The sequence below is a fragment of the Dromiciops gliroides genome, chromosome 3 (assembly GCF_019393635.1).
Source record: "Dromiciops gliroides isolate mDroGli1 chromosome 3, mDroGli1.pri, whole genome shotgun sequence".
Taxonomy (NCBI): Eukaryota; Metazoa; Chordata; class Mammalia; order Microbiotheria; family Microbiotheriidae; genus Dromiciops; species Dromiciops gliroides.
The window spans coordinates 505,562,943-505,578,786 of NC_057863.1; the positions used below are offsets into that span (position 1 = coordinate 505,562,943).

Here is a 15,844-nt window from a genome sequence, read left to right on the forward strand (position 1 = left end):
AAGGAAAGATAATAGGTTCTGGTTTGGACATGCCGAGTTTGAGATGCCAACAAGAAAATCAATTCAAGATATCCAAAAGGCATTTGATGCGGTGGGATTTCAGCTCAGGACACATGGGTTAGATATATAAATATGGGAATAATCTACATAGAAATTATAACAGGACCCATGGAAGATGATGAGATCACCAAGAGAAGGTAAGGTATTGTGGAAACATAGGTGGCCTCCTTTTTCCTGAAAAGGGATAGAACTATGCTTCTTTTAAGTTTGTAGTAAGCTTTGAGCATTTCTCCCAAGATACCTGATACATTCTCTGTTTCTCTGCTGCTTTTTAATAGCTGCTCCTCTCTTATCTTCTAATTGTAAATCAGCTAATATCTCACATGTCTTCTCCCCAGAATACAGGTTTTCCTGATAGGTCATTCTCAGGATCCTTTGCTCCTCAATGCAACGCTGCTGCTCTTTCCATTTCTTAATTCTAGGGACAAAATATGAACACACTGGGTAATTTGGCCAAATGCTCCTTGGATTCAATTCTCTGGAACCATTTCCTGCCCCACCAAAAAACCAAGAGTCAAAGAATACATTGATCCTTAGTCCTTAATTACAAGTAGGTAATTGGAGAGTCTCTTTTACAAGAGTCTCTCCACACTCTTTTACATATAAACTCATTTTCAGAGAGAAATGAATAGTGATTATAATGAAAGAAGTTTTTTGGCAAAGATTTTTGTATAATTTCTCAGACCAAGATTGATAATAAATGACATTCATATAAGGTCTTAAGGCTTGCTAAGCACAGACTTTAAAAACTTCATTTCATGTGACCCTTACAACAGTCCTGTGAGATAAATACAACAGGTATTATTATCCTCATTTTACACATAAAAAAGCTGAGGCTGAGAGAGAGTAAGTTATTTGCCCACAGACACACAACTAGTCAGTGCCAGATCAATACTCAAATATACGTCTTTTCTAACTGCAAGCCTATCAGGCTCTTCATTACACCACTTAGTCTTGTCAGTCAGTCAACTAATATTTATTAAACACTTACTGTGTGCTAAAAAGTGTGTTAAGAGCTGGGGATACAAAGGTAGGCAAAAATACACTTATTACAAATGTACTACAAGCTTACTTCCTAATGGGAACAACAACATTCACACAATTAGGCACATCAAAGATATATATGAGGAAATCTTTGGTAAGGGCACTAGAAAAAGGTAATTTTAGTTGAATGATGAAGTCAGAAGCCAAACTGCATAGGGTTTAGAAGACTGAGTGAGAAGAGAGAAGCAGAGACACTGAGTGCAGATGTTTTTTTCAAGTAATTTAGCCAAGAATTAGAGAAGATAAATAGGATGATAGCTATATTGGCTGATACAGCTGTGGAAGGTTGAACCAAGTGAGGATTTTTTAAGGATGGAGGAGACATGGGTGTGTCTGTGAGCAGCATGCAAGGATCCAGGAGATACTAGGGAGAGCTTGAAGATGAGAAAGAGTAGGGTTGATGGCAGAGGTAATCTGATGGAAAAGATGGGAGGAGATGGGATCAAGGGAGAATTGGCAGGGATTGGCCTTGGAAAAAAGGGCCACTTCTTCAAGAATCAGGGGTGAAGGTAAAGATAATAGGGGAAGATATTTGAGTGACAGATGAAGAAGAGGAAAAAAGTGGGGAGCTCTCAACAAATGGCCTTGGTTTTTTCAGAGAAGTACAAAATGAGGTCCTCAGTTGAGAGGGTAGGGGTACATGGGAGGCTTAGGGGATAAGAAAGTTTGGAATAGTTGCTGTGGTGAGTAGAACAGAAACTCAATTAGGAAGGTGTCTTGATGAAGTGAGGATACAGCTGAAGCTCTGAAATACAAATGTGTAGTGGACCTAACCAGAAAAGCTTCATGATTTTCTCTAGCTATGTTTAGGAGCACATGAATTAAGAGCAAAAGAGGTCAATGAAAAAAAAATAATTAAAAAAAAAAGAGGTCGATGGTAGGAGTAATCCAGGTTTGGAGTTTGGGAAGGAGTGTTTGGAGATAGGACAAGAGAGCAGACCATTTGAATTAGAAGAGACTATAGAGCTTAATTGGTTTAATAGTGAGAAGAGGGGGAAGCCATTGAAGGAGTAATAGTTTGAGGAAGAAAAGAGGGGCAGAGAGGAAGGAGGTTATAAGGATGAATAACAGCGTAAGAAGTTATAAAACACAGGGAAAGACTGAATTATCAGATAAAGAAATTTTGGAGTTCCTAAACAAGGATTTGAAACACTTGGGATGATAGAAAAATCAAGGATATGACCATTCCTGTGTGTAGCCGAAGTGGAGTGGAGGAGCAGGTCATGGGAAATGAATAGACTGGGAAGTTAAGAGTGCTTGAAGGATTATCAGTATGACTCTTCCTTCCCTATTCTTCACCAAATCTAATTAGTTTCCAAGTCCTATCAGTACTATCTCTAAAATATCTATCTTCTCCCCTTTTCAATTCTACTACTACCACAGCACTCTACTACATTTAGCATGCAGTATTGTAGATATACAACTGGAGGAATCAGAAAGAACCTCTTGAAGGAGTTGACACTTGGTGAGTTTTTACGGGGTCCAGGGGTTTTAAGAAGCAAAGGTGAGGAAAGAGAACACTCTGAGCAAGGGGAACAAGTATACAAAGGTAAGGGGAAAGGGAATAGAATGCTATATATGGAGAGCAGCAAGTAGGGGCTGCCCCAGCTACAGTATTGAATGTATAAAGAATAATGTGTGATTAGCCTAGAAAGACAAGATGATGCTAGATTGTAAAGGGCTCTAAATAACAAAAAGAGGAGTGTTTACATTATGCTAATGACAGTGGGGAACCACTGAAACTTCTTAGGCAGTGGCATAATAAGGCCTATATTTCAGGAATTATCAATTTGGCAGCTGTGTATAGAATGGATCGTAGAGGGGAGAGATCAGAGCAGTGAGACTACTACTGAGAAGGCTACTGCAATAGTCCAGGTAAGAAGTGATAAGAACCTGAGCTAAGATGGTTCATCATTTCTCACCCAGAGTGCTAGGTAAAATAACCTCCCTAACTGTTTTTTCCCTGCTTCTAGTCTTTCCACTGTCCAACTTATTCCACATTCAAAGTACAAATAAAAAAAATCTTAAATAGCAAATCAGCTGCTATTTTCTGAATTGCAATTATCTAGACTGACCATGTTCACACCACTTGATAAATAGAACTCTGCTAGAAATTCTGGCCATCTGTCCATTGATCCAGGTTGTTTAGTTTAGTTTAAGTTCAAAAGGAAGAATAAATTGTTTTTTCTGAACACATCCACAAGTAGGGAGTCTGCACTACTTGAGCTGTGATGACCAGGCCCTAGAAAGAGCAGATAAATTTGGAAATTGCCTTGGATGTGGGCTTAAGCCATCTAGGGTACTGTTACAGATCACTGTTCATAACTACCTGTTTATCAGAATGACAAGGACACTTTATGAACTTAGAATTATCTTCTGTATGCTCCTCCATTCTCTCTTGATTTGGTAATCTTTACTAAGCAACAATTATAAACCAGATCAGGGCAGTCTTCAAGAAAATAGATAGGATGGGGAACGAGAAGATAATTTAGTATATAGATCTGCAGCTTAATAAGAGTCTTTTTTAATAAAGTGGTCCAAAATAGACTCCAGTAACAACCACAATTTCATCCAACAAACTCTAAGCCCAATAGTCAGCAACAAAAGGTCAAGGGAGAAAAGAAGCTTATTGTTACTACTTAGGCAAAAGGATTGTGTTTTATACAAGTTAAGGTCAATATTTGTATGTCAAGAAAAGAAAAGCTATAAAAGCTGTGAGGGAAAATGTGCAAGGAGGAAACATGAGAGATGCCAAAAAGGACACGGAGAAGGAAGAAACACAAATGCTGAATTATTTAAAATTATACAGCACCTTCCCTCTTAGAGTTCAATACTTAAAAGAACAGCTAGAAAATAAAAAGGAGAGATTGAAAGAATATAGAATTTAAAAGATCATTAAATAAATAAAAGAAATGACAAAACAAGATGATTAAAAAAAAGATCAACCCAAGATGTTGGGTGGAAGGAAGCTCTCAGTCTGTATCTTTAAATAATACAGATGTCGAGAGTCTGATGAATCTACATATACCTAGGGCAGAATCTAAACATGGATTATGAGTAGCTTATTCCTGAAGGGATATGAAAAAGTAGTTAAAGAGAAAGTATATGCCTAAGGTATATGTGGGGAGAGGGAAAATTATGAATTTAGCTGAATATATTTCCTTACCTTATGGAAAAGGCCAAGGGGAGACTTAAATAAAATTAGAAGGACAGAACATTCACTGATTGGTTACTGTTAGCTGCCAGAGAAAATCTGCAGTAACCATGTTAATGTAAAAAATTAATGTGAAGGATTAGACGGAGGAAGATTTAACATTTAATAAGTAATTTTCTAATTCAATGGAAACTGTGATATTCTTAGCACTGTTTTTCATACCTAAGAACTCCAAACCCTGGTATGATATTTATTCAATATCTAGAAGAGACAAAGAATACTATATGGAACTGCTATGTCTGCCATGCCTATACACATAACTTGGTTCCCTCCAAGAAGCTACTAGAGATACTCCTAGAGACTTCAGAATCCAGGGAAAGAAAAATGAAAAACATAGTTTCAATGAAAAATATGGATCTTGTCTAAGCAAGTATCTGTCACTCCTTTTATCTTTTACCACCAACCCCTTTTTCCCTCCTAACACTTGGAACAAATGACCCAAGTTCTGATTTCCCTAAGAAGATTTAACGCAATTTTACACAAACTGCCTCAGTTCTCTTCTTTCATTCCTCAATATCATCATCCCATCTTTCCTTCGTTATAATGATAGGAGAAATCTTGACTACTATGACATAACTCTGCTCCTTGTGCCCCTAGTCTGATTCCTTCCCACATCCTCCAGGCCCTTGGCTCCAGCTGCCCTCTCACGGGTTTTCAATGTTTCCCTCAGCACTGGATTTCTCATCTACCTTTAAAAATGCTAAGGTTTCCCAAATCCTATTTTTAAAAAAACTCTTAGTCTATTTACCATCCCACCTCTTTCTATAGATATCTTTAAAAATATGTCTGTTTTTAATTGTTTCACTGTCTCTCTAATCCTTTGTATTGGGGTTTTCTTGTCCACTTTATGGAAACTGGTATCTCAAAGGTAACCAATGAACTCCTAATCTTCAAACCTAAAGGCCTTTTATCAATCTTCATCTTCATTGATGTCTCACCATCCCTTCCTGTTGGTTATTCTTTCCAGCTAAAGCTTTGTATACACCATACTTTTCTGGTTCATCTCCTAACTCTAATGACTCCTTTACTGGCTCTTCTTTCTCTCTTCCTGAATCTTGGGTGCTCTTCCAGGATCTTGCCTCAGCTCTATTCTATCCTTTTTTTTTTTTTTTGCAGGGCAGTGGGGGTTAAGTGACTTGCCCAGGGTCACACAGCTAGTAAGTATCAAATGTCTGAGGCCAGATTTGAACTCAGGTACTCCTGAATCCAGGGCCGGTGCTTTATCCACTGCTCCACCTAGCTGCCCCCTATTCTATCCTTTTTTAATACAGTATTTTCTTCCTTGGCAATCTCATTCACCCTCATGGCACCAAATACTACCTCTACATAGATGAATCCCAAAGCTATTTTTTCAGTCCTGATCTCTGATTTGAGATTTAAACTAGCAGTGTCAAACACAAAGCCTGAAAGGTATATGTGACCCACAACACTCCTGAATGTTGCCTGAACCAGATTAAAATACAATTGGGTGAGGGGCAGCTAAGTGGCACAGTGGATAAGCACCAGCCCTGAATTCAGGAGGACCTGAGTTCAAATCCAGCCTCAGACACTTGACACTAACTAGCTGTGTGACCCTGGGCAAGTCACTTAACCCTCATTGCCCAGCAAAAACAACAAAACAAACAATTAGGAAACATTTAATAAGATAAATAAAAATATAATAAAACAAATAATATTTTAAAACAGTCAATATGTAGCTCAATATTGTAAGGTATATTATGAATGGTTTAATAGCCCCCATTTCTCTCTGAATTTGACACCACTGATTTAGACTCATATTTCCAACTACCTTCTAAATACTACCAACTGGATGTCCTAATGACATCTCAAAATAAACATGCCAGTCAGTCTACCAGCATTTATTAGGAGTTGAAGATGACACCATTGTAATAAGCCTGGGTGTACTCTTTTTTTTTTTTTTTTTGGCACGGCAATGGGGGCTAAGTGACTTGCCCAGGGTCACACAGCTAGTAAGTGTCAAGTGTCTGAGGCCAGATTTGAACTCAGGTACTCCTGAATCCAGGGCCAGTGCTTTATCTGGGTGTACTCTTGATAGTCAAAGAGAAGATGGGAAAAGGAGGGTTTTGGGGGAAAGATAATGGGTTCGGTTTTGGTCATATTGATTATAAGATGCCTACAAGGAAATCCAATTCAAGGTGCAAAAAGGTAGCTGATGAAATATGATTAAAGTTCCAGACAGAGAATAAAGCTAGATATATAGATCACTTGCATTAAAATAATAATTGAAGCCATCCATGGAAGCTAATGAGACCACCAAGTGAGATAGTATAAAGGAAAAAGAAGAGAGCACAGGATAGAGCCTTGAGGGACACCCACATTTAGTAGGCAGTACCTGGCAAAAGAAACTGAGAATGAGCAGTCCGAAAGGTAAGAGATAAAGCAGGAGAGACCAACATGAGGAAAACCTAGAGAGGAGAGAGTATCTGGGAAAAGAAGGTGGTCAACAGTGTTGAATGCTGCAGGGAAAGTACTTAGAAAAGGCAATCAGGTTGGGAAATAAACTATTTCTAAAGTTGCAAATGGCAGTTTAATGTATGACATCAAATTGCAGGGGCTCAGAACAGAATAGAAAGTGAAATAAAGGCACTAAAGTGCATATGTTTGTTTTTTTCAAACAATTTAGCCAAGAAGGGGAGAAAACAGATAATAGCTACTGAAATGAACAGACTAAGAAAGGGGTTTTTAAGGACAAGGGAGACAAGGGTGTGTTTGTAGGCAGTAAGGAGCCAGTAGATGGTGAAGACTGAAGATTAAAGAGGGTGGGGATAATGGCAAAGGTAATCTGCTGGAAAAGATGGGAGGAGATGGAATCAAGGGTGCATGTAGAAGGATTGGCCTTGGCAAAGAGAAGGGCCCCTCCTTTTTAAAAGAAAGTATTATATTATTTTTCAGTTACATATAAAGACAGTTTTCCACATTTGTTTTCATAAGATTTTTAGTTCCAAAGTTTTCTCCCACCCTCCCTTCCCTTCCCTTCCCTTTCCGCAAGACGAAAAGCATTCAGATATAGATTATATATATACGATCATGTTAAACATATTTCTGCTTTAGTCATATTGTGAAAGAAGAATCAGAACACAAGGGAAAAACCTTAAAAAAGAAAAAAAAACAGCCAGAAAATAGAAACTGTATGGTTCAAACTGCATTCAGAATCCACAGTTCTTTTTTCTAGATGTGGAGAACAGTTTCTATCATGAGTCCTTTGGAATTGTTTTGGATCATTGCACTGCTGAGAAGAATCAAGTCTATCACAGTTGATCAACACATAATGTTGATGATACTATGTACAATGTTCTTCTGGTTCTGCTCTTCTCACTCTGCATCAGTTCATGTAAGTCCTTCCAGGTTTCTCTGAAATCCTCCTGCTCCTCATTTCTTACCGCACAATGGTATTCCATTACATTCATATACCACAACTTGCTCAGCCGTTCCCCAATAATGAGCATTCCCTCAATTTCCAATTCTTTGCCACCACAAAGAGAGCTGCTATAAATATTTTTGTACATGTGGGTCCTTTTCCCTTTTCTATGATCTCTTTGGGATAAAGACCTAGTAGTGGTATTACTGGGTCAAAGGGTATGCACAGTCCCATAGCCCTTTGGGCATAGTTCCAAACTCTTCTCCAGAATGGTTGGATCAGTTCACAGCTCCACCAATAATGCATTAGTGTTCCAATTTTTCCACAGCTTCTCCAACATTTATTATTTTCCTTTTTTGTCATATTAGCCAATTTGATAGGTATGAGGTGGTACTTTAGAGTTGTTTTAATTTGCATTTCTTGAATCAACAGTCATTTAGAGCATTTTTTCATATAGCAATAGATAGCTTTGATGTCTTCATCAGAAAACTGCCTATTTATATCCTTTTGACCATTTCTCAATTGGGGAATGACTTGCATTCTTATAAATTTGATTTAGTTTCCTATATATTTTAGAAATTAGGGAAGGGCCACTCCTTTAAGAAAGTCAGGGGTGAAGGTAAAGATAATAGGGGAACATGTTTGAGTGATATGAGATGAAGAAGAGGAGAAAAGAAGGAGCTCTCAATGAATGGTCTCATTTTTTGAGAGAAGTATAAGATCAGATCCTCAACTAAGAAGGCTAGAGTGCAGTGGGAGTGAGGCAGTGAATCAATTAGGGAGGACTGACTTGATGAAGTGAGGGTCAAGTTGAAGTTTCTGGAACATAACTTTGTAGTGGACCTAACCCGTGTAGTTTCAGGCTTTCTCTAGCTATGTTTAGCAAAAAGTGAATTTAAATCCAAAGAGGCGGATGGATGTGTAATGATTGGAATGACGCCACCTACTGGAGACTTGCTGTGGAGAGCTCCACCATGAGGAAAATGCCTCAGAGGCATTGTGGCTTTTCCTTGGCGTCAGGAAATGACGCTTGCTCATGGGTGCTGTCTATCAAGTCTACCAGCCAATCAACTGGAGGAGCCTCCTATGGTCTGGGAGGAGACAGGAAGGAGGAAAGGGAGCCTGCGCAGAGGGCGCTGGCCCTTTTGGCTTCCGGACTTGATGGTGGTGGCGGCAGAGGACTTCACAGGAGATTTGAGGAAAGATAGGAATGCCAGACTGTTAGAATTCTGTTCTCAATCTTTTTCTTTCTATTTTCCAATAAACCCTTAAAAACCTAAACTCGTTTTATCAGTGATTTTTAGTCAGTTTCCCCCAAACTGGGGGAACACATTAGAATCCACATTTAGAATGGAGGGCGTCCCCTAGCATATACACCTTTTGAGCACTTACAAATTGATTATATTACTATGCCAAAAGCAGGACATTATAAATTTTGCCTTGTTATAGTTGATCAGCTCACTCGGTGGGTAGAGGCCTTTCCCAGCCCCCGAGCCACAGCTGCCTTTGTTGCCAAAATTCTTCTTAAAGAGATAGTACCTCGTTTTGGCCCACCAGCCCGCATCGATTCTGACAAAGGCACACATTTCACTGATTCGATTTTATCCCAAATCTACTCTTTCTTGGGAGTGACTCCAAAATTCCACACGCCCTACCATCCACAAAGTTCAGGCCAAGTTGAACGTATGAATAAAGAGCTTAAGAGCATGATTGGCAAATTATGTACTGAAACCCATTTGAAATGGCCTGATGTTCTACCATTGGCATTATTCTATCTATGAAGTAGACCAAGGGGAGAACTTCATATATCTCCTTATGAAATGCTTTTTGGTCACCCTCCTATCCAAGCTAAAACTTTTTCCCCAGTTTATACATCACTGGTGGGAGGTGATACTTCTGTTGCCTCCTATATACAGGAATTACAGACCAGGCTACGTGAACTCCATGAGGCAGGAGCTGTGGTCCAGGCAGGCCCATTAGACTTTTCATTGCATAACTTCAACCCAGGAGATAAAATATATGTAAAGAATTTTCAGAGAACCAGTGGAACCCAACCTGCCTGGGAAGGACCTTTTCAGGTATTATTGACAACTCCTACTGCCATTAAAATTGGTGAAAAAGACTCATGGATTCATTGCTCTCATGTAAAGCCTGCACCATTCATAGGTGAAGAGATTTCAGATAGACCTGAGGTAGACGCTAAAAAGCTAAAAACCCTAACGATAGCAACTGTTAAAGAGCAAAGAGAGTTCAGAGGAAATAGGCAGTTCCCATTTGATAATCCCACTGATCAGTTAAATGCTTTGGGACTCAGTCTTCGTAAAGTATCAGGAGACGGAAATTGCCTTTTTAGGGCTTTAGCAGACCAGCTAGAAGGTCACTGTAGAAATCATCTCAGACACAGACAAGAAGCTGCTTCTTATATGATTAACCATAGACAAGAGTTTGAGTCTTTTATAGTAAATGACTCCCCTTTTGAAGAATATGTTGATGAATTAAAGAAATTTGGAAAGTGGGGAGGAAATGATACAATTGTAGCATTTGCTAAGCAGCATCAGCTGAATGTTGTGGTTCATCAATTAAATCAGCCTTTATTGAAAATCAGTGGCACAGACAAAACTGATGCTAGAGAACTCCACATTTTCTACCATAAAGAACATTATGACAGCATTAGAAAGATCAATGACAATTCAGAAACCCCTGCCACTTTGGCTTGCAGAGAATTGGGGAACCAGTCAAAACAATGTGGCATACCCCAAACTCTAGCAGCTTAAATACCTTATAATTTAACAAGCATTTCCTTCTACAGGCAAAAGCACTGAAGCACATGGCCTAGTTTTCTGGCCCACCTCAACTATTTTTTTAAAATTCTTTTGTTTTGACTTTTGAAAGGCACTAAAAAAACCTGGAATTCACCACACCTTTAAGTTCTTTAAGAGCACAAAAGGGTGCTTAGCGAATCTTTTGTTTTTTATTTTTATTTTTGGTTTTGCTTTGTTTCTTGACTTTTGTTTCTTTTGCTTTTCTTTAAAACTAAATTTTATAAACTAAGTGATTATTCAAAGACATTTTAAGTATATGCTGTGGGTGAGGCTATCGGGCCTCAGAAGCTACCAGAATTTTTTTTTTTACTCTTTCTTTTTGAGAGAACCATGAGTTCTAATGAGTTTTGTTTTATTTATTTATTTTTTCTCCTTTCTCTTTTATGTTGTTCTGTTTAACTAAAAAAGACCAGAAAGGGTTATTGAACCCTATTGCTTGATACCTCACTGAAAACATTGAATATTGAAATCTTATTTCTTTTTGAAAAATTAATCACCACTTTAAGTATCTGCTACTGTTATACTAGAGAATTCATGTATAAGATGATGTGGTTTACTAGCTAAAAGAAGATTATGTGATAATGTCTAATGTAATCAGCTATTTACATTCGTTTATTATTTATATGTCATTATACTCTGGGTATGGTTTGGAATTATTGTATATATCACTAATATATTCTCAGTTATGCAGCATAGCACGCATTTTTACCATCATACTGTCTTTGGTGAAATTAATGATATTTTGGAAGTATGGAAACTTATCATTTCAGAGACTAATTTGCTGTGAACTCTGATGCAGGCCCTGTAGAGAATATATGTGCAACAAAAGGAGAGACAGGTATACGTAAGTCCATGGTTTGCTTATGATGGTGACTATGTAGAGCACAATTACTAGGCACAGTCCAGTATTCATCCTCTCTCCCTCCTAATTCAACCTAATTTAACTGAACTTAATTATCTTTTTATCTCACTCAGTTGAACTCACCTGTGGCCTAGCACAATCACTGGCTGTCTCGGAACCATGAGATATGGTATGATAACCTTTCCATAACATTTTCAGGTGTCATGAACACATACTAAATTTGGCTTTGATCCAGACACATGGTGGTAAAAAGTGTTACAGATTGCATAACTACCTCAACCCTCTATTACAAGTCTAACCATATAAAGGAAGGAATATAATGGAATTTATTAATTTGATCATTGACAATGCTATGCTAAGGTTTAGTAAAAATACAGCAATTCAAACAGTTAAAGAAGAGAATCCAGCTTTCCAGACCAGAGTCCAGAATCCAGTTTTCCAGACCAGAATCCAGTTTCCTCCTGATGACATCTTACCACTTCAAGAAGACAAGAGAACTCAGAGACTTTATATGAACTGTTTTGCTTTGTTAGTTTTTACTATCTCCTTTCTGTTATAATATACATCATCTGTAACATGTACCCTTTGCAGAGGCCCTCCCTTTGCAAGACTAATGTCAAAGCGTCGGTTCATGAGGACAAAAAAAAAAAAATCGCCCCTCTGGACAAAACTATCCTCTCTTCCTTTTCTATATTATTGTTCACATATTATTAGTTAGCAATAGTTATTATATTCTTTTTACTGTTCCGTCAAGGAAACATTTTGTTTCTTGAGGAACAACAGGGGGGACTGTAATGATTGGAATGACGCCACCTACTGGAGACTTGCTGTGGAGAGCTCCACCATGAGGAAAATGCCTCAGAGGCATTGTGGCTTTTCCTTGGCGTCAGGAAATGACGCTTGTTCATGGGTGCTGTCTATCAAGTCTACCAGCCAATCAACTGGAGGAGCCTCCTGTGGTCTGGGAGGAGACAGGAAGGAGGAAAGGGAGCCTGCGCAGAGGGCGCTGGCCCTTTTGGCTTCCGGACTTGATGGTGGTGGCGGCAGAGGACTTCACAGGAGATTTGAGGAAAGATAGGAATGCCAGACTGTTAGAATTCTGTTCTCAATCTTTTTCTTTCTATTTTCCAATAAACCCTTAAAAACCTAAACTCGTTTTATCAGTGATTTTTAGTCAGTTTCCCCCAAACTGGGGGAACACATTAGAATCCACATTTAGAATCTTAAATTACACAGATGGTAGGAGTAATCCAGGTCTGGGGTTTGGAAAGGAGTTTTTGGGGATAGCACAAGAGACCAAGGGGTCTGAGTAAGAAGAGAGTGCAAAGCTGAATTGGTTTACCAAGGGGGGTCAAGATAGAGAAGAGATTAAAATTAATGTAGGGGTGATGGGTAAAGAAGGAATAGAAGAGTAGAGGGGCTGGAGATTATGGTGAAGACAAATAACAAGATTAGAGGTTATAAGGAACAGGGAAATGTTAAATGATAAAAAGTTATGATCATTTAAAGTAATTTCAAGGTTTATGAAGATGGAAGTGGAAAATTTGTAGATAATGACAAGATTGAGCTAAAGATCTTTGTCCCCTAAGCCTTATCATCCTCCTGATTTCAATATTTTTTATGCTAGGTACCTCCATTCACTGACTTCCTATATTAGTAAGTAACCTTGGAGATTAGTTCTGACTCTTTACTCTTCCTTAGCTCTCATATAGCCAACAAGTTATAGTTAAGGTTTATTCCAGCTCTGCAATAGCTCTTGTATTTATCCTCTCCTATCTATTTCTATTGCCACCACTATCTGAACTATTTTAATAGCCTAACAGGTAATTTCCCACTTCTCTCTGTTCCAATCCATCCATCATTATGCATGGCATATATCAGGGAATGAAAAAAAAATGCTTTGTTTATTGATTAGTATCACTGAATGAAAGATCTTTATTATGTATAAATTTGGTCATAGCACTCATTGGCCAAAAATCTTCAGTGTTTCCTTATTGCCTCCTGAATACACTTTGAACACCCATATTACTTCTCATCATCTGAGGCAAAAGAAAAAGTATAATGCTATAGATTGAAAATAACCCTTTAATGAAATGAGGATTTCTAATGTCTCTAAGCATTCTTTTTCCCCCCTCCTTTGTTGTTGTTGTTGTTTTGATGAGCAATGAGGGTTAAGTCACTTGCCCAGGGTCATACAGCTAGTAAGTGTCAAGTGTCTGAGGCTGGATTTGAAGTCAGGTCCTCCTGAATCCAGGGCCAGTGCTTTATCCACTGCACCACCTAGCTGCCCCCCCAAGCATTCTTAATAAAAAAACCAGAGTTGCAAAGAAACTTCGAAATTCAAACATAGGAGTTCAGAGAAACATAAAAAAATAAGCACAAATGAATAAGGAACTAAAACAAGAATAAGTGGCTCATATGGAAGATGATAGATGTGTCCCTGCAGAATTGTAACATCATCAGAGGTCTAAGAGGAAGTCTAATTAGTCAGAAGGCCTGGGAATGATTCTGTTATGTCTTAATGATCTTAAAAGAAGAATGGAAGAAAAGGAAATAATACATTAGGAGTAGGGGCTGGGGGGAACGGACAGTGGCATGAACAGGTCTACACTTTAAGAATATCAATTTGACAGCTATGTAAAATAAAGGATGGACTATAGATGGAAGAGACTGAAGACTAGGAAGCTTCTGCAACAGTCTAGGTAAGAAATGACAAGGCCTGGGATTAATATGATTATAGTGAATAAAGCAAAGGAAATGGATGTGAGAGCTGTTGAGAAAGTAGAATAGATAGGGCTTGGCAACTATAATGATACGGGGGTTGAGGGAAAATAAAGAGTTTAGGATGATTCCAAGACTATAACTTGGGTGACTGGAAAAGTGGTGGTGCCCTCCAAAGAAACAGAAAAGTTAGGAAGAAAAATGAGTGTAGAGGAGAAAGATAATGAGCTCTGATTTGGGTATGTTGAGTTTAAGATGCTTACGGAAACATCCAGGTGTGGAGCTATCCAATAGGGAAATGGAGATGCAAGACTGAAGCTCAGGAGACAGATTATGGGCAGGATATAAAAATCTGAATCCTAAGGAGCTAATGAGACCACCAAGAAAGAGTACTGAGAGGATGTGACAATTCTTATAAACATAAGAGGTCTTATCACTAAAAAAATTGGAAGAAAATAGAAAGGGTCTTGAAAGATGTGAAGGCTTCTATGAAGTGGAGGTGAGGAAGGAGTGCATTCCAGGAATGAGTGCATTCTAGGAATGAAAGATGGTCAGTGCCAAAGCACAGATGAGAAATGGAAGGTCACATTTGAGGAACAGAAAGAAGGCCAGCTTGGATGAACTAGTGACCAGAGTATGGGAAGGAGACTGTGAGGGCTTTAAAAGCCAAACAGAAAAGTTTTTATCCTAGAGGCATCAGAGAATGACTGGATTTAGTCAGTCCTAGTCAACTAACATTTATTAAGCACCTACCATGTGCCAGTATCTATAGGATAAATTGGTGGGGGGATCAAAGAGGCAGCTAGGTGGCACCGTGGCTAGAGCATTAGCCTGGAGTCAGGAAGATCGTTGTTAAAATCTGACCTCAGACACTGACTAGCAGTGTGACCCTGGGCAAGTCACTTAACTCCTATTTGCCTCAGTTCCTCATCTGCAAAATGGGACACCCTGGAGAAGGAAATTGCAAACCACTCCAGTATCTCTGCCAAGAAAACTCCATGGAATCATAAGGAGTTAGAAATGACTGAACAACAACAAAAATCAAAGGGAAGGCACTAAGATTAAGAGGGACTACAAAAAGTTTCTTGCAAAAGGTGGGACTTTAGTTGTGACTTGAAAGAATCCAGGGAAGCCAGGAGAGAGAGAAAATTCTAGGCATTGGAAGGAAACACTCAGAGTTAGCAAATGGAGTATTATATGCAAGAGACTGCAAGAAGGCCAATGTCACTAGATTCTAAGTGGATGGGAATAAGGTATGAGACGCCTTTCTAGTCTACGGATCAGGTTGTGAAGGGCTTTGAAAGCCAAACAGATGATTTTATATTTGATCTTGGAGGTAATGGGAGTAACTAGAACTTATTAAAATGAGGGAAGGTGTGATATGGTCAGACTTGTGCTTTAGGATGATCAATTTGACAGCTAAATGGAGGATGGATTACAGTGGAGAGACTTGTGGTAGAAAAAACAAGCAAGCTATTGCAATAATCCAGGTGTGAGGTGATAAGGCTTTATTTCAGTGTGATGGCAGTGTCAGAGGAGAGAAAGGGGAATATATGAGAAATGTTACAAAGGTAAAAATGACAGGATGTGAAAATAGATTGGATACACGGAGAGGTTGAGTGAGGAGTTGAGGATAACACCTAAGTTTCAAGCCTGGATGACTAGGACTGTAATAGTACTCTCTTTTTGCCATAGGATTTTTTTAAAAAACTTTTTTTTTTTTTTTAGTGAGGCAATTGGGG

The 15,844-nt window shown here is 38.6% G+C and overlaps 1 protein-coding gene across 2 annotated transcripts in view; it reads right to left on the reverse strand.

Annotated features, from left to right (window-relative positions):
* Nucleotides 1–15,844, reverse strand: part of CCDC15 (coiled-coil domain containing 15) — a 56,674-nt gene that overhangs the window by 5,279 nt on the left and 35,551 nt on the right. Inside the window, exon 10 of one of the 2 annotated variants that reach the window (XM_043999239.1) lies at nt 302–478. The exons of the other annotated variant lie outside the window; for it this stretch is intronic. Within the exon in view, the coding sequence (XP_043855174.1) occupies nt 302–478 (177 nt within the window). The remainder of the gene's footprint in view (nt 1–301; nt 479–15,844) is intronic. 2 annotated transcript variants of the gene reach the window in all.